A 23271-nucleotide genomic window follows, 5' to 3' on the forward strand; every position below is an offset into this window, starting at 1 on the left:
TTTCTTTTACTTAGTGACATCAAAGTACAACACATTATACACATTTGTGGTGATGTTGATGTAAACAAACCTACTTCCTGGTGGCCAAATAGAATTATAACTATATAAGATCATATGTAATAAATACTTGATAATAATGCTATTTAGTTAATATGCTATACTTTTAATCATTATTTTAAAACAAGCTCATAAAAGTGTTTACTGTAAAACAGTATGACATGTTATGGCAGTAGTAGTCTCATTTGTCTTGTACTTACCATATCCCTTGATTGTATCAAGAGGACATGTCAAGTATTGACCTATACCACCTAGGTTTATATAAGTACACTCTATGATTTTTCACAAAATGGTAAAATCATCTAATGTCACATATCTCAGAGTAGATCCCTACAGTTAAGCAATACATAACTGTATTATTCTTTTACATATAAGGAAAGTTTAATTTAGAGAGGTTAAGTAACTTGAATAATGTCACTCAACTGAAAATGTAATGCAACCAGGACTGAGTCCAAGTTTGTTTAACCCAAACACAACAACCTTGTATATTTTGTAAAATGGTATTAGAGTAATAACAATCTCATATAATTATTTTTAGTATTAAGTAGGACAATGGGTACACAGCATTGCATATAATACCTTGGGCATAGTAACTACATAATGTTTCTTCTGAGCACTGTTTTATTTAAAGGAATTTTTTTCCAAAATGTTATTTGTTTTAAAATTATTTTATTACATTTGGGAACCACATATTGTTTTCTATAGGATAATTAAATTTCAGTTTTATAACAAAAACAAAGGGGAGAAACAGATTAGAATAATTGATTTCTCTTACTTTCATCTTTTTAGGAATATTTTCTATTTTGTAATGTGAGAAACTTGATAATTTAATCATCAAATATATTCAAAAAATAACCAGATAATATGTAACCATTATCCATAATAGTAATACAGTTCTCTGTAGATCAGGAATTCTTAAGGTGGTGTCCCTTTGGAGAGTGTATGTTAGGACTCATGTGATCTATTAAATGGGATGGGGAAAATTTTTATTTATGTTCACTGATGTCTGAAAATAGATATTTTCTTCTTCAATAATGAACATATGCTTAAAAAAGCCATAATAGCATTAGCAGTGTCTTGCATTTTGTCACCAATAAAAATCACAGATGTTTTCATATCACATTACAGTTGCAGATCATCTAAGAAATCTTCACACAACTACTTGAAAACTGTGGTACTACTGAACCTATTATTAGATATTGTTCAATCTATTTTAAAAAGATCACATATTACAGTATATTTTACGTATTCTATTATTTCTTTTGAAAACATTTTGAGAAGAAATTTCAGCACATAAATGGTTAAGAACCTGCTAAAAAGACTTTCTCAAATATCCTTACTGCCACCTTGTGGAAATTATTGCTCAGTACAAGAAAATAGTGAGATGAAATAATTTTCTCCTTTCTCAAGCTAACATACTATCAGTAGGCATATGACAAATAATATTATGTCTTTATGTGTCGAATCTGCTTACTAATATCCATAAATCAACTAAGTCCTCTAGCACTTTTACCCACTTACTTAATTTATTGCTTGTCCAAAGTCTTGTCAAATATTCACCTCACTAAAACTCAAAAATGTTACTGTATTGTGAAAGCCACTATAGAAAATACATAAATGAATGTGTCTGTATTATTGAAACTTTAATGCACCAATACTCATAAATTTGAATTTCACGTAATTTTCACTTGTCATGAAATAGTATTCTTTTGATTTTTTTTTTCAGCAATTGAAAACATATAAAGCAGTCTTAATTTGTAGAATATACAAAAACAGGCAGGGAGTCACATCTGGTACATGTGTCATAGGCTGTCAACTGCTGCTTTAAGGGACAATATCCTGTAAGACTATGGAATATTTCATTCTGCTTTCATTACTTGAAGATGTCCATGATATCAACTTTCCAAATTTGTGATTCCCAAATAAGTATAATTTCCACATTAAACATGTAAGGGATGGTAGGAAACAACCAAACCCATATTCAGAGAAATAATAATACAATCAGTACACACTCAATCTGTTCTGTAGGTGTTAAGTGTTAGCCATAGCTGGGCTCACTAGCTAGTGATCAATAAAGTATAGTCAATGAAAATTTGTTTAATGGCAAAATAGCTAATTACTCTAAGCCAATGATAATGATGACTACTACTACTACTACTATACTACTACTACTACTACTACTACTACTACTACTACTACTACTTCTTCTTCTTCTTCTTCTTCTTATTATTATTATTATTATTATTATTATTATTATTACCAGGAATGGAACACAGAACACTTAACCACTGAACCACATCCCTCGCCCTTCTATTTTATTTAGAGAAAGGGTGTCACTGAGGTGCTTAGGGCCTCACTAAGTTGCTGAGGCTGGCTTTGAACTCAGAATCCTCCTGCCTCAGCCTCCCAAGCCACTAGGAGTACAGGTATGCACTACCATGCCCAGCTGATGATATCCTTTACTACTCATTGAGACCTTAGTATGTGCCTGACATTATGCTTGGTGCTTTATATGCAATATCTCATTTAATAGTCACAAAAGCCATGTGAGATCTATTATTTTCCCTCTTTCATGGATGAGGAGACTGAGGCTAGAAGTGATAGGTAACTTGCCCCAAATAAAAGAACTATTAAATACTGCATTTGGCATTCAGATTGAAGTCTTATTCCAAATCTATAATCACAGTCACTATTTTTTTCCCCATATTACAGAACTTTGGGATTACATGTGAAATGTAGAAATGGTCAATGTCAAGGGTGGGATAATCAACTCTGTATTTCAGAGTTGATTATTATTAATGACTGAATATTTTTGTCTCCCAAATTCCACATGTTGAAACCCTAACCACTAACGTGATGGTATTGGGAGGTGATGTCTTTGGGAGGTAATTAGGATTAGATGAGATGTTGAGGGTGGAGCCCTCAAGAATAGAATTAATGTCCTTTTAAGGGTTCTAAAAGCTTGCTTCCCTCTGTTTTGTAGGCAGTTGACTTGTAGTATCCTCAAATGGCAGAGAGAATACTACAAATCAACAGAAGAGGGCATTCACAAGAACCTGACTATGCTGGCAACCTGGTCTTGAATTTTCATCTACTAGAATGTGAGAAATTTATGTCATAAGCAACATGGTCTGTGGTAGTTCTTTTTATACCAGCCTGAACTGAGACATATATAACAAGAATGAATAGCACTGGCATCACTCTCTCCCTCTGCATATCTCCTAAGAATGCTTATCATATACTACACTGGCAAAAAGATAGTTAAAGGATTACAGAGTTTAGATAAGTAAAAAGAAGATACTAGCTAGGTATGATTTTGGTCCCACTTTTAAGTTATAGTATGTTTCATCTTTACCAGGATACTTGGAATAGACAGCCATTTAAAATATAATTGGATACATTACATGCTTTGGGAATATGGTTGGCTGTGGGCTGGAAAGTCTAAAAACTAAAACTTAATCTTGAATAGAAAGGAGTGTCAATAGAAGAAAATTAAAAAAAACCCCTCAAATCAGGTTTGTTATTTGGTGACAGTTTTTATAAAGATTAAGTGTGGGCTGGGGATGTGGCTCAAGCGGTAGCGTGCTCGCCTGGCATGCGTGCGGCCCGGGTTCGATCCTCAGCACCACATACAGACAAAGATGTTGTGTCTGCCGAAAAAAAACTAAAAAATAAATGTTAAAAAATTCTCTCTCTCTCTCTCTCCTCTCTGTCTTTAAAAAAAGTAACAAAAAAAGACTAAGTGTAAGGAGGGGGCTGAAATTAGAAACTAAAAATTCTGGTTTAAAATTAGAAAAACCATATACAATGGAAAGAGTCTAGTTTTTGTTGTCAGGAAAATCTAGGCTAAAAACACAACTCTGCTACTTAAAAGCTGTATTTACTGTAACAAGATATTTAAGCTCCCTCATTCTCATCTTTTCATCAACCAATGGGAATAATTACTGCTACATTAGAGTTTTGTTTTGTTTTTATTTGTGGGTGAGGATTAAATAAAAATATACTTACAACACTTTGCATTACAGTACATGCTTGATAAAGTGCAGATATTACTGGTATTTTCTACTTCTCCACCTCTGACTTGGGTCATATTTTATTAGCAATGAGACATCTTTGTGGGTTGAATCATCCACATTATACACACAGATAAACAGATATACAAACCAGTTATTGGAAACTGTTTTTTTTAAATATTTTTTTATATTTATATTTGCCAATATTGAATACTAGCAAAGTTATAAGTATTGTAATTGATACCACTTATATTATTTGATGCTATAATTTCTCTTGGCACCTAAACTTAATAAAAATAGATGTGGTAGAAACTTAAGATTGACAAAGACTGACAGGCAAGTAACACAAGAATAGAAACTAATAATTCTTTATGTAGGCATGACTCATACCTGTATACTGAGGGAATCCAGAAAGGTACATTTTCCTTCTCCTGACAAAATGGCTCACATTTATAACGTGATATTAAAATGCTTTATGCAATCAACCTGTCAGCGCTATTCTATACACCCACGTACAATGATCTATATTATGAACTAAGGGGTGATTTTAAAAAAAGACAGGTACCCACAACCTAAAAAGAAATACAAACTACACGTATGAGAGAGAAAAAAAATTATATGAGAAAAACACATAAGTTCAGACTAATTATAAAGCTACAAAATTATTTAATTAAAGAAAGGAAATGAAATTGAATTATTCCAAACAAACCTGAGATGGATTCTGATTTGGTCTTTGTTTCAGAGGTGAGTTCTGTTGACAAAGGCACTGAATGTTTCTGGATATGAGTTGTTTTTTCAGGTATTTCATCAGGGTTGCTTAGCTGTTTACCAAAAAAGATTTTTCCATCATAAGTAGATCAGTTTACTAAGAAAATAAAATATCTTAAAGAAATATAGTATATCAATTTACTATGATTCCTTTATCTACTTTTATTATATCATTTACCTCTGTCCAATACCCCCATTATAAGCCAATACCAACCCAAACAAAACTTGTATCTAACTTGTCGGTCCCTTTTAAACTCTACCTTATTTCTTTCCTTAGGTTCAGGGAGTGATTCTTTTTTGTTGCTTTTTGTCCATAAGGATTTAAATGCTTCATAAATTTGCTGGCTGGTAGCATATGCCTTTTTGCCAGTTACCTAATTTAAACAAAAAATGAGTTAAAAACTATAGTTTTAAAAGTTAAAATAAAAATATTTTAAAATTAATATCAGGTATTCTATATAAACATCTAGGTTAGAAAGAAATCAATAGGAAAAATATAAAGCTCTAAATCATATAACAAAGCACCATTTTCCAAATCTTATATGAAAAATTTTTTTCTTATATAAGAGGCTAATAAATGTAGAATTTGCATATATACTATAACATGTTAATTGTAAATTATGTGTATTTTATTATTATTTTTTGCAACAATGGGGATTGAAACCAAGACTTTGTGCATAGCAGTTGCATACTTCACAAAGTGAGATCCCTAGACCTATTTTACTGTGTTAAAAATATTTTTCCAGTTTTACTGAGGTGTAATTGACAAACCAAAATTATATCTATTTAAGATAAACAACATAGTGTTTTGCTATATCCTTTCATAATGATTCTTGTAGTTAAGCTAATTAGCCAATTCCCTCACACAGCCTCCATACATGCGCTGATGTGTGCATGTGTACATGTGTTCATGTGTGTGTGTATGTGGTATGTTTTGAGAACCCTTAGGATACACTCCCTCAAGAAATTTCAAGTATTCTATACATTATTATTCTATAATTGACTTGCTATACATAGGTCTCCAGAACTTTCTCATAACTGAAAGATTGTCTTTTAACCAACATCTCCCCATTTCCTTTAACCCCTGAACCTTTGGCAACCACTATTTTACGATCTGCTTCTATAAGTTGAACTACTCTAGATTCCATCAGTGATGCCATACAACTTTGTATTTCTGTGTCCTGCCATTTGTACCAATGTGGTTGATCTTGGGAAACCTTATGTTAAGTGAAAACTATGTCTATTTATATAAGTTTGGGGAAAATAATTTGAAATAATAAACAGTTGAATGGAAATATGAGATTTTGAGACTTTAAAGTTGATGCTTTTCTTAAATTTTTATGGCACTTTCTCCATTCACTAAGAAAGTAACTAATTTCTCCAGAGAAAAATAATATTTTGGGTAGAAAGATAAAATACAAATACACTAAAGCAGAGGCTGGAATTCCTAAAGTTGCTGTTACTTGCATTCACAGTAGTTTCCCTTTGAAAATCTCTTTTGGGTTCCTTCTTATTCCTTTTTCATCCTTTTGTTCCTTGTGGCTAAAGTAAATTCAAGAATTATTGATCTTTTTAAATAACTTTGTTTATTTATTTTTATGTGGTGCTGAGGATCAAACCCAGTGCCTCACACAGGCTAGGCAAGCACTCTATCACTGAGCCACAACCCTAGCCCAAGAGTTATTGATTTTTCATTGGGAGATTTCCAGGATTACACTTTCTACAAACATGTTTTTTTAAAGCTATCTTTTTCTTCATCAAGTAGAAAAGTTTCTCCTATTTTCACTAAGTATAAACTACACTTACAAAATTAATCAATATATTGGGATAAAGAAAGTCTTCTTCCTCTCCCAATATAAACTTTGTTAACAGTTATATAGATATTCTTCCTGAATTTTTATTATTATGTATATTATACACACACACACACACACACACACACACAATTGCCTCCTTATCTGTGGGGGATATGTTCCAAGATCTCTAGTGGATGCTTGCCACTGAACCTTATATATAACTAATACATAAATGTATAATGTGTGTGTGTGTGTGTGTGTGTATATATATATATATATACATACATGTATATGTGTGTATATATATATGTGTGTGTGTGTGTGTGTGTGTATATATATATCCATCCCTATGTAATTACATATATATTTTTTTCTATATAGATATCTGATAATATCTAATATATAAATTAGGCACAGTAAGATATTAACAAAAATTAGTAAAGCAGAACAATTATAATATAGAAGTTATGTGGAAGTTCTCTATTCCATCTAAGTAGTGCCAACACCACTTCTCTTCTGTTTTGAGATCATCATTAAGTAAAATAGGAATTACTTGAACACAAGTAGTGAGGTATTGTGACGGCTGACTTGCTAACCTAGATGGCCACCAAGTGACTAAAGTGACTAACAAGTGGGTAGTGTTATAGCATATACATTGGTTAGGTAGTATCTATCTCATGGAAGGAGATTAAAAAATTACCAGGGGACTAGGAAAATAATAATCAAAAGTGCCATATGTATAGGCAATTTTTCTCTTATGATGAAAATGGCAGCTTTCCTTGCTTCTTAGCTGCCTTTCTGATATCAATCTGGAATGTAAGTTGCATGAGCAAGTGCCCAAACTGATTTGAGACCAGAAGAAAAAAAAAGTGTCACTTTTAAATGCAAGCTGCTGTGGTACATACAACACTGTTTTCTCTGTTTTTATACGTTGGGATTATGCTCTTTCAATAAGTTCCTCCTTAAATGATTTTCTCTTCTCTCCAGATGGTCACAGGGAAGAAAAATGGGAAGATCCTAAAAGAACAAGTTTTCTTTTTCTTAAAAACCTTTTTCTGAGGACTTCACAGGCTCCCACATTCTTTAAATATTTGGGCTGAATCTAATCTGATCCAAAAGTGCACTCTGGTTTGATAAAGCAGTTCTATGTGCTCCTTTTCTAGAGTAATTATGGCCATGCCATTTTTTTTGTCTTTGTCTTTTTCTGAGCTCAAGTTTTTTAAATGATAAATTCATCTTCTCTCCTGAACAATTTAGTCTTGTTTTTTTCTAACTGAATTTTATTGTCCTCTGTTTTTCTTTCTGCTGTTTTTATTCAGTGGCCAGTTATTCAAGGGTTAACCCTCAAATACACTAGAAAAAGAAAGAGACTTCTTTTAAAGAGTCCTAAGCAGGAAAAATAAACCCTGGTAATGGTGGGAGTAAATCTTCTTGATGAAGGATAAGTGATCAGCTGAACCTTTCACATCAGCATCCAGAATGGCAGATAGAATTTATTCCTAATGTTCATAATTTCACAGGGTCTATTTTAGTTTGTAAATGGCTAAATGTGACAGTCTGTTTAAGAAACCTTTATAGGTTTTTTTTTTTTTTTGTATCCTACCTTTGAAAGTCATACCTGGAAAAAAGCTATAAAATCTTGGTTTCCTGTTGATCTTTATGTCTAGGTATGCACACATCTTTTTTTATATTGTATCTGCATGTGCACTTGTGTCTGTGTATCATGTACATGGTACCACAACTGGCATATTGATAAATGAGCACTCATGAATTTTTAAAAATGGATCCAAATAACTTTCAGTTCCTGTGACTTAAAATGATTAGAGATAAAAATAAATATGCATTTAAATCACTAACCCACACATTTTTTTCTCTAGGTGATCAGTCAATGAAGAGTGTTGTTTTCTATCAAATATTTTAAGTGTAATATCCATTGCTTTTAGGTTTTTCTTTTTTTTAAGAGAGAGAGAGAGAGAATTTTTTAACATTTATTTTTTAGTTTTTGGTGGACACAACATCTTTGTTTGTATATGGTGCTGAGGATCGAACCCGGGCCGCACGCATGCCAGGCAAGCGCGCTACCGCTTGAGCCACATCCCTAGCCCTAGGTTTTTCTTTTTCAACTGAAAAAAGATGGCTTAAAATGTTAACTAGACTTGGTTTTCATTGGTAACCTAAGTTAAAAATTAGTAAATCTGATTTAACATAAATAAGTTAAGCATTTATAAATGTGTTTTAATAAATTATTAGTCAATAGAAAGAGTTTCAGATTGCTTTATTTCTGGGTCTTCACTAAAAACAAGATGATTGAGGGATAAAATTCTACTTTCATGTATTCCTGTCAGATTTAGCCATTTACAAACTAAAATAGACCCTGTGAAATTATGAACATTAGGAATAAATTCTATCTGCCATTCTGGATGCTGATGTGAAAGATTCAGCTGATCACTTATCCTTCATTGAGCAGATTTACTCCCACCATTACCAGGGTTTATTTTTCCTGCTTAGGACTCTTTAAAAGAAGTCTCTTTCTTTTTCTAGTGTATTTGAGGGTTAACCCTTGAATAACTGGCCACTGAATAACAAGCTAGTGTTAATAAAAAATCTATAAGGAAAAAAGTATTTTATTTCATTATAATGTATTTTGTATAAATTCATAAATTTTAAAGATTGTTTTAAAATCTAAACTTAAAAGGTCAGTAATTAAGAAAGAAATGTAAGAAAGTTATAGGTATGAAAATATATTATGGTAAGAAAAATGAAAGGGGAAAGAAAATATTTCTGGATGAAAAAAGTATATGGTAGTATAGGTATTATTTTTGTCCTAAACTTCAAGATAAAATGAGGACAAAATTAAAGATAAGAACTGGTTGTGAAATGTCTATGTAAACTACAAAAGGTTCATAGAAGATAAATCTAAAAAGTTTGTGTGTGATTAAGTTGTCTATAAGCAGCACAGTTAGTTAAACTTAGGGGTTTTCCCCCCCTAAGGTCAACTGTTAATATATTAATATAAAACAAAGTCTAATTCTCTATTTAAGAACATTAAGGTTTTCTTAAAACATTTATCGCTCTTATCAAGGTGATGTGTTGTGTCTGCTAGGCTTTATTATGTAGGGGAATTTAAGTCTTAAAGGAATTTGGGTTTTTAAAGGTTTTGAAATCTTTTAAATGATTACTTCATAATTGGTTAACAAACAACTGGCATTTTAAGTAATTGCAATATAGTTAACATTCTAAATATATGAAACTAGAGATATGTATACATCTGAGAACTAAATATGTTTGTCTAAGCCTTGTAAAATTTATAAAATAAAAGTTTATTTAAGTTTACAGGCAACGTAACCAGTAAGTGCTCTCTTTTATACATTGTACCTTACAGAAAAAGACCACATTGCCATTTAAAAACATAGCTTGCCTCTGTTTGCTTTAATACATCAATGTTTCATTGTTATATAAATGATATATATTTATATATAAAATAATAAGTCTATTTGTGATAATTGAGTTAAGACTTTGCCATTCACCTTACTTCATGTTAAGAGGGCTCTAAAGTAGGTCAGAATTAAATTTATTTAAAGTTGTTTTCAAAAGACATATGTTTGTTATAAAGATACCTGTGATCGCAAAATAAACAAAGGATTCAATACAAAATTACATAAACATTTTGGTAAAGTATAAAAGGTATTTAAGGTTACAAGAGTGTTTTAAAAGAAAATAAAACTTGAAACAAGTTTTCATAAGTAATTAAGTTCATAAATTAACAGGTCTTTTGAGAGGCTAAATAGATATCAAATATACTTTAGTACTACTATAGAGATTATGTTTCTTAGTTTATAGTTATTATACAAACTAACTATGTTGTTGCTCTTTTAGCTTCATTTTTTGTTTAGCTTGTAAAAATTTATAACTGTTACCCGTTAGTATTTCACAGTACTACTTTTAACAGAACAATCTGAGTTAATTTAAGACAATTAATTATCTCCTATAGGAAAGATAGCATATAATGCGGACTTCCAGTATGGGCATGAACCCATTACTCCCATTTCAAGAATGTTGAAAGTGGCCTGTTGAATGCTTAAAACTAAAGCTTGGAGACCAAAGTCAAGGAAGTAAAAGGGCCAAGGAAAACTCAAGTCAATATTTTGGCTGTTGTCCTTTAAGGTCAGCTGGAATTTAAGGAATGATGGGACTTCTCTAAAAGTCCTGAAACTCTGGTGAGTTACCTGACCTCTTGATCAGGGGGATTGTGGAGACTCTAGAAAACAGGAAGTCAACCAGTGTACACAGTGCAAAAACGAGGGTCATTGGGAAGGGATATATCCCTAATGCTTCCAAGGGAAGCCATATGTGGTCAGCAAGACTCTGAACCATCCTGGCAAATAGCACAACTCATAGGAGAAAGATAAAGAAGCCAAGAGTATTCTTGTAAGCTTGTAAAAGCAACTCCTATCAAATCTCAGCTGACTCTAAACAGCAGATAGGAAAAGGGTCAATTTTTTACCAACTTGGTCTTAAACAACTTGCAGGAGAGTATAACCAAAATATAGCCACACATGGACATTTAAAAGAAAAGATAATTTTTTAATGTAGCTTAAGATATAAATTTATGTCAGTCCTCTCAAAAGTAAAACTGGGAAGTTATTAATAAGTATTCTTATACAGGAGTGTCTGATAAATAAAAAAAAAAAAGACACTGTCACAGTCACAAGTTTGTTCTGAGTCGATTTGAGACCCACAGATTTTCCTAACCTCCTACATAGGTGAGCTTACTCTATTTTTCAATGGTTTGATTTTCTAACTCTGATATTTATCCCTCAGACTGGTCTATAAGACATAATCTGGAACATGGAAGTCTGACCAGTTATAATCAAAAGCTCTTTATGACACTGACAGATGTATTTCTCTCCTTAACATAGAGGTGGCTGTCATGAAAAAAAGCTGTATTACAAAACCGGATGGCTTTGGATGATCTCACTACAGATCAGGGTAGCATTTGTGCCATTATCCAGACAGAATGTTGTGTTTACATTCCTGACCACTCTGACAATGTAACTAAAATCCTTAAATATTTAATTTTCAAAGAGATGTTATGTCCTCACCTGTTTCATCATGGGGTCAAGTTTTTAGCTCATAGTTTTCTGACACTTGATGGTGGAAGAAACTGCTGATACCTATAGTCATTATCATATCATCGGTAAATTTAGATGTTACTATGTTTATTGTTGTATCAATCTTTTCCCAATACTTATGTGTTCTTGTTTTGTTCATAGGCCATCCACCTCCCAGACGGCTTTACAATCTGTTTTTACCAAACCAGAGAATTACCATGGCCCCTTTGACAGAACTTACTCATAATCTGAAGCATTTCACTGACAGATAGCAAGGATTAGAGATACCTACCCTATAGGCCTATGCCCCTAATCAGCAGAAAGTAGCTACCAATTTGACTTTATCACCCCTTATTCTCTGGATGATTCAGGGGCTTTAGTCCTTGAGTGGGGAATGTTAGGCAGTAGCTGGTAAATGCATGTCAAGGTCACAAGTGTAGTTTAAATCACTTTAGGGTCTTTTTTTTTTTAAGAGAGAGAGGAGAGTGAGAGAGAGAGAGAATTTTTTAATATTTATTTTTTAGTTTTTTCGGCGGGCACAACATCTTTGTTTGCATGTGGTGCTGAGGATCGAACCCGGGCCGCACGCATGCCAGGCGAGCGTGCTACCGCTTGAGCCACATCCCCAGCCCTAGGGTCCTTTTTTTTTTTAAAAAAAATTTAGTTGTATAAATGGACACAATACCTTTAATTAATTCATTCATTCATTTTTATGTGGTGTTGAGGATTGAACCCAGTGCCTCACAAGCGCAGGGCAAGTGCTCTACCATTGAGCCACAACCCAAGCCCACTTGAGGGTCTTTTATAAAAACTACTTACAAAGTAGACAAGAAAGCAAATGGTTATAGTTAATTTGTAGAAAATAAAGCGAAGCAAATGAGCTTATGGGAAAACACATCAAGAGAAAAGTATTAATGGGACTAACTTTTGACAGGGTCCACTGAGGTTGATGTGAAGTTAGTTCCATTTGTCTGGGAAGGAAGATTCCTTTATTAGCACAGATGCACTAAGGTAACTTCTGATCAGTTACTGACCCCAGTGCTCAAGATTAACATGGGATTGACTTATACATTAAGGAAACCTAAATAGGATGGCTACCTTGAGAGTTCCAGAGTAGCCAACTAAGGTTGAAAATTCCATCACCCACCATGAAGGAGGAGTTAAACACCTGATTGGCAGAGAGTAAAGAAGGTATTCCCCAGTTCTCTGGGTAAACATCAAATAGTAATAAATTTTGAGACAGCACTGTCTCCTTTGTCATTCTCTGCCCAGAGATAGCCCCTCTCTCTCTCTCTCTTGAGAGAGAGGGCTCACTTTGCTTTTACTTTACATTCACCTCACTTTCAATTATAATAAAGTTCTCTTATATGACTTTTGGTGTATGACTTTACATTTTCTTTCATTGGAACACAAGAACTGAGGTCTGGAGTTTCAGCTCCCTGCTTTCCTGTGACACATTGAACAAAGGTAGTATTCTTGCCCTGGGGAGTGTACTGCAAGATTTCATGACACCACTCATTATAGAGCACAATTTAAAACTCATGAATTTTTTATTTATGGAATTTTTCACTTAATATTTTTGGATGGTAGTTGATTGAAACTGTGAAAGTCAAACCACAATTAAGGGGGGGGGTAATACATACACACAAGCATACCCACAGTATTTTAAAACAAATGACATGTTAACATTTTATAGATCTACCAAAATGAGGTGGAACTGTATGTCCTACATGGACAGAAGTCCATGATGAACCACTGAATTGGGAAAAAAGGGGGGGATAACAAAATAGATTATACACTACAATCTCGGTGATGTTTTAAACTAAATTTGAAAATAAATTGCACAAGGAACAAGATAGTGATTTAGTGGGAAACGACTTTTTCCACAGCTCCATGACACAGGACTCAAATAGCGAGAACACTGCTTTCTTTGAGGGGAGTTAAAAAGGCACTTCACTGATACTTAATATTGGACAGAGAGTCTTGAAGACTAGTAATTTTTTGGTATATCAGACAAGAATAAAGAACAGAATTGGAGCTGAGTGGGAGCAGGGGAAATTATTATACAAGTTTGGAAAAGAGTAAAATGTGCAACAGACAGACTTGGTGGGGAGAATCCCAGGATGGGAGGGTCAGCCCGCCTTGGGCTCACCCACAGGCTATTCAGCTCATTAAACTGGTGTACACAAGTCACCTGAGTCTGTCTGCTATGCACAGGGAGTCAAGCTGGAGACATTTTTGGACATGGTGCTACAGCAAACCCAACTCATACAGGGAACTTAGATCCTTGAGTTCAGGGCTGAGTCCTGTACATGAATCCAGCAGAAGTCAGCTTCCTGATCTCAACTGAGTCTAGCAAATCAGGAGAATTTCTGGCATGGAGAGCATTTTGCCTGAGGGGTAACACAGGTCAGAGAGGCTAGAGACCTCACCCTCTTCTCCTCCCTTGAGACCAGGAATGCCCAGGACTAGAGGCAGTGGCTGAAGAATCTGAAAGGACAGGAATGACAGATCTTGGAAGGCCAGAAAAGGCAGTATCCAAAAATAAAAGAACCAGTAAAGGACTGACTTCTCCTTCCAATGAGTGGAGCCCTGGGGAGATTAGTGGGCTATAGTTCTAGAAGTGTGTTGATTAATTAATGCTCAATAATTTCCCATGCAACAAACACCTGGGGCAATACTAGATCTGATCCCCAACCTTGGGAGCTTCATTTCCAAAAACTCATCTCATAGAACCCAGTGGTATCTATACCTGGAAGTGAAGCCGACAGTATCTTCAACATCTCCCCACATCATCCCGCTGAGAAAGGAAGCTAAGAAATGGAGAGACAGTTTGGAACAGACAGCAAGCATATAATCTCACTGACTGTTTTTTTTTTCCTTTTAATTATGTACTGATTGATACATGAGGGACATTTATAAATATACATATATGTTTCTGCTTTCTCATTTCTAGCACTTCTTGAAAGTAGTTATTTTTCCTTACTCTGTTTTTTGAGGGTTAGAGTTTTTGATTCATATATTTTGGTTTGGTTTTCTATTATCTGTGTCACAACTCTTTTTCCCTTGTTTCTCTTTTTCTCACTAACAGCTAAACTTTATTCTTCTTTCACTCTTCCTTTAATTTTTACTTCTATTTTTCTCTACCCCCCTCATAAACAACACATCCTACGTTGCCTCTACATTTGCTCTACTTATCTTGAGACTACACTTTCTACCCCCTCATCTTTTCTTCTTTTCTTTTAATTAACTCTCTTTAACTTTTCCTAACACTAATTTGTTTATAAAATGCCAGACCATAGCACTAATGCTATAGCAACAATTAATACAATTGAAGTCAAATAAAACCTATTGTTTGATTCTATGCCAGATAATTCATGATTACTTGCTGTCATTACTTATAGAAATTGCTGAGCCTATCAGTGCTGTTTATTGTGTCAATTATCTTTGTGTCAACATGGGAATTAAGTACTTAATTTAGTGCTATATATCATATGCACAGTTGTTGCAATTATTGCCCGACCATCTGTGAGGCACAGGAAACCTACAGGATCACTAAAGGCAAATAGAATAGAAGCTCTGCTGCTTCAGATATATGGGCAGACATGCAAAAAATATGAAAATACAAGGGAATGAACCATCCCAAACAAACCAAAATGACTCAAAAGCAGACTCCACCAACACCACAGTGGAACAAATGTCAGAGAAGGAATTTAGAAAGTTTATAGTTAAACTGATCTATGAGATAAAAAGATGATGTAAGGTTAGAAATCAGAGACAAAATATAAGAAGTGAAAGACCATTTTAATAAGGAAACAGAAATTCTGAAAAAAAATCAATTGGAAATTCTTGAAATGAAGGAATCAATAAACCAAATTAAAAATTCAATAGAAAGCATCACCAACAGACTAGACCATCTGAAAGATGGATTTTCAGGCAATGAAGGCAAAGTATATAATCTTGAAAATAAAGTTGATCATGGAGAAAAGATGCTAAGAGACCATAAAGAGAATTTTTAAGAAATAAAGGATAATGTTATGAGGTCAAGTATAAGATTCATAGGGATAGATGAAGGTTCTGAAATACAAACTAAAGGAATACACAATCTTTTCAATGAAATAATAACAATAAATGTCCCCAATCTTAAGAATGAAATGGAAAATCAAATGCAGGAGGCATAAAGGACTCCAAATACACAAAATTTCAACAGATCCATTCTAAGGCACATTATTATGAAAATGACTGACATACATAGGATAATAAGACCCAACAATATGCTATCTCCAGGAGACATCCATAGACTAAAGGTAAAAGGATCATTCACACCGATCTTGTAACAAGCAGGTGTTTCTATTCTCATATCTGACATAGTGGACTTCAAGCCAAAGTTAATCAGAAGAGAAAAAGAAGGCCATTTCATACTGCTTAAAGGAGTCATAACACAACAAGAAGTAACAGTCTTAAGTATTTATGCCCCAACCAATAAGCATCTACATACATCAAACAAACACTTCTCAATATCAAAAAATCAAATAGACCAAAACACAAAAATATTGGGTGACTTTATCATGCCTCTTGTATCACTAGACAGATCATCTAAACAAAATCTAAATAAAGAAACCACAGAACTAAAACAATTAATAATTTAGACTTAATGGATATTTATAGAATATCTCATCCATCAGTGACCGAATACACTTTCTTATCAGTAGCATATGGATTATTTTCCAAAATAGACTATGTTTTAGAATGCAAAGCAACTCTCAGTAAATACAAAAATAGATACAATACCTTGCATTCTATCAGATCATAAAATGGAATGAAATTAGAAATCAATGATAAGATAAAAAATAAAAATTACTACAATATCAGGAGACTAAATAATTCACTATTGAATGATGAATGGATAGTAGAAGAAATCAGGGATGAAATAAAAAAATTCTTAGAGGTAAATGAGAATAATGATAAACATATCAAAATCTATGGGACACTATAAAGACAATTCTAAGAGGAAAGTTTATAGCATTGAGCTCATACATTAATAGAATAAGAAGATACCAAATAAATAATCTAATATTACATCTCAAGGCTGTAGAAAACAAACCAACCAACACTCAAATCAGCAGATGACAGAAAATACTAAAATTAGAGCAGAAATCGATGAAATTGAGATTTTAAAAAATTCAAAAAAATTAATGAATCAAATGTCAATTCTTTGAAAAAATGAACAAAATTGATAAGCCCTTAGCCAAGCTAACTGAGAGAAAGAGAAAAAAATCAAATTACTAAATCCATGATGAAAATGGAAATATCAACACAGACATTACTGAAATACAAATGATAATCAGAAGCTACTTTGAAAATGTATACTCCAATGATCTAAAACATTTGAAGACACCAATAAATTCCTAGAGACACGAGACTTGCCCATGTTGAACCAGGAGGATATAAAAAATTTAAACAGATGAATTTTGAGTAATGAGATTGAGGAAGTCATCAAAAGCCTACCAACAAATAAAAGCCCAGGACCAGATGGATTCTCAGTCAAGTTCTACCGAACCTTTAAAGAAGAACTAATATCAACCCTCCTCAAATTATTCCATGAAATAGAAAAGGAGGGAATCCTTCCAAAATCATTCCATTAAGCCAATATCACCCTGATACCCAAACCAGACAAAGACACATCTAAGAAAGAAAACCTCAGACCAATATCCTTGATAAACATAGATGCAAAAAATATTAATAAATTACTGACAAACTGAATACAAAATCACATTAAAAAGATAATTTACCATAACCAAGTGGGTTTCATTCCAGGGTTGCGAGGTTGGATCAATATATGGAAATTAGTAAATATTTTTCACCACATCAATAAACTTAAAGACAAGAATCACATGATTATTTCAACAGATAAAGAAAAAGCATTCGATAAAATATAACATTCATTCATGATTAAAGCACTAGAAAAATAGGAAAGGAATCATTCCTCAACATTGTAAAAGCTGTATATGACAAACCCAAGGCCAGCATCGTTTAAATAGAGAAAAACCGATAGCATTCCTTCCAAAACAGGAACAAGACAGGGATGCCCACTTTTACCCCTTCTCTTTAACATAGTCAGAATTCTTTTCTAGGCAAAAGAATAAAATAAAAGGGATGTGATAGGAAAAGAAGTGATACAATTAGCTCTGTTTGCTGATGACATGATTGTATATTTAGAAGTAGATTGTATATTTAGAACTCATAACTGAATTCAGCAAAGTATCAGGATATAAAGTTAACATTTATAAATCAATTGTTTAAAAAAGAAGTTAATTGGATTAGGCAAAGGGGAATGAAGGGAAGGAAGGGAGATGGGAATATTTAAGACAGTAGACTGAATTGGACGTTACTTTCCTATGTTCATATATGAACACATGACCATTGTAACTCTACATTGTGCACAACCACAAGAATGGGAAGTTACACTCCATGTATGTATAATATGTCAAAATACATTCTGCTGTCATGTATATCTAAAAAGATTAAATAAAAACAAAAAAAGAGCAAAAGAGAAAAGAAAAAACAGGAGGCATCACTATATCAGACCTTAAATTATACAACAGAACTATAGTTAAAAAGAAAACAAAACAAACAGCATGGTATTGGCACCAAAACAGTCAAGAAGACCAATGAAACAGAATAGAAGACACAAAGACAATCCCACAAAAAGACCTCAAACTAGACAAAGGTGCCAAAATCATACATTGGAGAAATGATAGCCTCTTCAACAAATGGTTCTGGGAAAACTAGATATCCATATGTAAAAGAATAAAATTTAAATCCTATTTCTCACCCTGCACAAAACTAAACTCAAAGTGGATCAAGGACCCAGGTATTAGACCAGAATCCATGTATCTACTAGAAAAAATATGTGCCCAACACTCCAACATATTGGCTCAGGAAATGACTTCCTTAACAATACTCTTTAAGCATAAGAAATAAAATCAATAATCAATAAATGTGATGGCATTAAATTAAAAAGCTTCTTCACAGCAAAAGAAACAATCAAGAACATGAAGAGAAAAATCTTTGTCACCTACACCTCAGAGAAAACATTCATTTCCAGGATATATAAAGAATTCAAAAAACGTAACACACACACACACACACACACACACACACCCCAGCAAAAAAAAGATCAAAAACTGAACAGACACTTCACAGAAGAAGTAATACAAATGGTCAACAAATATATGAAAAAATGTTCAACATCTATAGCAATTAGAGAAATACAAATTAAAATAGTTACACTGAGATTCCATCTCACTTCCAGTCAGAACGGCAATTATCAAAAATACAAGTAACAATAAATGTTGGTGAGGATGTAGGGAAAAAAGGTACTCTAATACATTGCTTATGGGACTGCAAATTGCTACAACCACTTTGGAAAGCAGTATGGAGAACTCTCAAAAAACTTGGACTAGAACCACCATTTGACTGAATTATCACACTCTATGGTTTATATCAAAAGGATTTAAAATACTGTAGTGTCACAATCATATCAATGTTTATAGAAGCTTAATTAATAATAGCTAAGCTATAGAACCAACCTAGATGCACTTCAACAGGTGAGTGGATAAAGAAAATGTAGTATAATACAAACAGAGTATTACTCCACCATAAAGCAGAATGACTTAATGACATCTGCTACCAAATGGAAGAATCTGGAGACTATCATGCCAAGTAAAGTCAGTCAGTCCCCCAAATCCAAAGGTCTAATGTTTTCTTTGATACGTGGAAGCTAACCCACAATAAGGGGGTGGGGTGAGGGGTAGAGTAGAAGTACAGTAGATTAGATAATGGGGAATGGAGGAAAGGGAAGAGAGATAAGGAAAAGAAAGACAGTGGAATGAATCTGACATAATTTCCCCATGTACATATGTGAAAACAACACAGTGAATGCCACCACCATGTACATCATAAGAATGGGATTCTAACTAGAATAAGATATATCCCATGCTTGTAAAATTGTATCAAAATGAATTCTGCCATCATGTATAACTAAAAAGAACCAATAAAAATAAAATTAAAATAAATTACACATGTAAACTTTGTTGTCATTTTTAAATACAAATAGGATTGAAATACATATACTTTTCTGAGATTTACCTTTTTAAAAGATTTAACAATATGTCCATATTAATGTATACACAAATAGGTCTATTTTTAAAATAGTTCTATAGTATAGTATTCTAGAATAAATGCAATACAGCTCCTTTTTAAAAAATCCCCTGCTGACACGCACATGGGCCACCTCCCTTTTTAGGAGAGGGAGGAAATTATAAGCAATGCTGAAACTAGTATCCTTACACATATAATTGGGATCATATTCCCTTGTGGTATTTCCTTAGAATAAATTCCTGGACATGAAATTTCTAAAGAAACGAGTACAAACATTTAATTTTTGATAATATTACCACACTAACACCCAGAAAGTCAGCAATATACTGCAGCAATTTACACTCCAAGAACACAGTTCTGTTTTCTTACCCTATTCATCAGCAGTAGTATTATGAATCTTTTACATCTTTTTCAAGTTGCAAGGCTAAAAGTCAACTATCTATGACTATGGATGTAACTCAGTGTAGAGTGCTTGCTTAGCATACATGAGGCTCTTGGGTTCAATGCCCAGCACATCACACACTACACACTAACTATTCAAGAAAACAATATCTATATGAGCAGATAAGTTTGCAGTTATTTGAGTGCTGATAAAATCTATCATCTTTCATAAAATCATGCCATTTATTTACTTTTTGTGGATTATCCCTTCATGTACTTTTTCCATTTTCCAAGAAAGCATTCGTCTTTTTCTCATGGATTTATAGGAGCACTTAATACATGAAGACTACTCGTTCTTTGTCAAATATATATTACAAATAGTTTTCCCACTTTTTCATTTTATTTGTTAACTTTGTATATAGTATATTGTGTCATAGTAATTTAATTCTTTTGATGTAGACAAATATGTACATTTTTTCTTTCATGGCTTCTAGTCTGTTTTTCTTAAGACCTTTCCTATGACAAAATGATATAAGCATTCCCCTTTTCATCCTTTTAAGTAGCATTTTATTTTATGATTAGATTTTTATTCCACTTAGAACATTTAGAAATTTATTTTTACATCATAGCTGATAACATTGTTAATTATTTTTTTTGAACAGTCAACTATCCCAACACATTTCTTGTATATTCCATCCTTTGTTTACACACTGATCTGAAAATATACTCTTACCACATTCCAAATTCCACTCCCTTGTACAGAAAAAATTAATATAATTTTTGCACATTTTCTTCATTCTCTTGATATATTTTATCATCTATATTTTAACCTAGTATAGTGAACAATACATTGTAGATGGACAACAAATGCTGGTTGAATGTTACCCTCCATTTTAATCAAGGACTTCTGTAAGAATTGAATTAAATTTCTAGATTTAGAATATTTGACATATTTCAATGTTTATTCTTTTCGTCAAGAAATAAGATACATATCTATAAACATATTGAAGATTTTAAAACATATAATGTCACATATAATTGACAAAGTATTTGTCTTTCTGTGTCTGGCTTATTTCACTTAGCATAATGTCCTTCAGGTTGATCTATGATGTCTCAAGTGGCATGATTCCTACTTTTTTTTGTGGTAAACAACATTTCATCTTTATCTACGTATCACAGTTTCTGTATTCATTCATCCACTGAGGTTATTTCAAATCTTGTCTATTATGAATAATGTTGCAATAAGCATGCAGGCACAGATATTTCTTCAAGACACTTTTTTGTATATGTACCAGAATAGATCAGATAATAGAAACAGAACTCTAAGGAGAGGGGGTAGCAGAAATGTTTATCAAAGGTAGAAATTTTCAGTTATATGATGAACAATTTCTGGGGATATAATGTGCAGCATTGGTTAGTGATGGCTGTGTTAATTGGTTATGTTAATCACTATATAAAACCATACATATATACACACACATACATACACACACATATATGAAATACGCCTATTGCACACCTTTCATATATTCACTGTTGCTCAATTAATTATAACTTAAAATGCCCTTCAATTATGTTTCATAATTTTTTAAATAGACTTGAAAAAAATTATGTAGTAAGTTTAGTCCTAGATATTTTATAGTTTTCAAAGAGAGACTACTTGTAAATCTTCATAGAGGAAAATAAATGAATTATGAGGAAAAGTATGAAAAGCAAAGAATAATCCCACCTTGAAGTATATTTTCAAGATGGAAAATAACATACAGAGATATGAAAAATTTTGCTCTATATGTATATTAAGAATTGTAATGCATTCTGCTGCCATGTATTTAAAAATAAAATGTTTAAAAAAATAAAATATGGTAAATAACTCAAAAAAGACATTTGATTTTCAAAGGATTTTCTGGACTATTATTTCTTAACTTTTTTTTCCTTTAATTTTTATTGTTGGTTGTTCAAAACATTACATAGTTCTTGACATATCATATTTCACACTTTGATTCAAGTGGGTTATGAACTCCCATTTTTACCCCGTATACAGATTGCAGCATCACATCGGTTACACATCCACTGTTTTACATATTGCTATACTAGTGTCTGTTGTATTCTGCTGCCTTTCCTATCTTCTACTATCCCCCATCCCCTCCCCTCCCATCTTCTCTCTCTACCCCATCTACTGTAATTCATTTCTCCCCCTTGTTTTTTTTTTTTTTTTAACCTTTTAAAAATCACAGATAATAATCTGTGGAAGTTATGGGCCCTTTCCTTCTGGGAAAAAAAAAAGAGTAGAAAAGCTCTTACCTGACATCCTTTTAAAAAGGCTTTCCAAATTAACCAAATATATATTTTTTAATTTATAGTAAATGATACTCATAGAATCCTGAATATTCATCAATACTATTTTCCAATATTCCAATGTACATCTTTTGTACTTGGTTTGTCTGCTTACCAAGAATACATAGCTTTTTACTCCAAATTTGTTCATCAGTTTTACTTGTAACTAAACAATTTATATGTGACATAATATGGTAAAAGTAGTGTGAAAAAAATTAGTTTGGGGCTGGGGTTGTGGCTCAGTGGTAGAGCACTTGCCCAGCATGTATGAGGCACTGGGTTTGATTCTCAGCACCACATAAAAATGAATGGATAAAATGAAGGTATTGTGTCTGTCAACAACTAAAAAATTAAAAAAAATAGTCTGTAGGAAAATTAACTTTGAAGTTTTATAAAGATTCAAAGTAAAGGGCTATTAAAAATTGAATCCTATGAAATTAAAGGTTCATAAGATAGTTGTAAAACGCTTGGAAAAATGATAAAATTTAACATAATTCAGCATTTATATACTTTAAACCTGTTTTAAGTGTGATTTTTATTTTCAATGAATGTAAACAGAAATTTGTAGATATGACACATTTGTAAGAAAGATATATCTTCATCAAGGACACTGATACTCAAAGTCATCCTTTAAAATGGAGAAAAATG

General features: G+C 32.8%; 1 protein-coding gene across 1 annotated transcript in view; it reads right to left on the reverse strand.

Annotated features, from left to right (window-relative positions):
• Nucleotides 1-23271, reverse strand: part of Apool (apolipoprotein O like) — a 79134-nt gene that overhangs the window by 1968 nt on the left and 53895 nt on the right. Inside the window, exons 7-8 of the mRNA XM_015502133.2 lie at nucleotides 5099-5212; nucleotides 4780-4891 (exon numbers count right to left, since the gene is read on the reverse strand). Of these exons, the coding sequence (XP_015357619.1) occupies nucleotides 4780-4891; nucleotides 5099-5212 (226 nt within the window). The remainder of the gene's footprint in view (nucleotides 1-4779; nucleotides 4892-5098; nucleotides 5213-23271) is intronic.

This window comes from Marmota marmota, unplaced genomic scaffold, assembly GCF_001458135.2.
Source record: "Marmota marmota marmota unplaced genomic scaffold, marMar, whole genome shotgun sequence".
Lineage (NCBI taxonomy): Eukaryota > Metazoa > Chordata > Mammalia > Rodentia > Sciuridae > Marmota > Marmota marmota.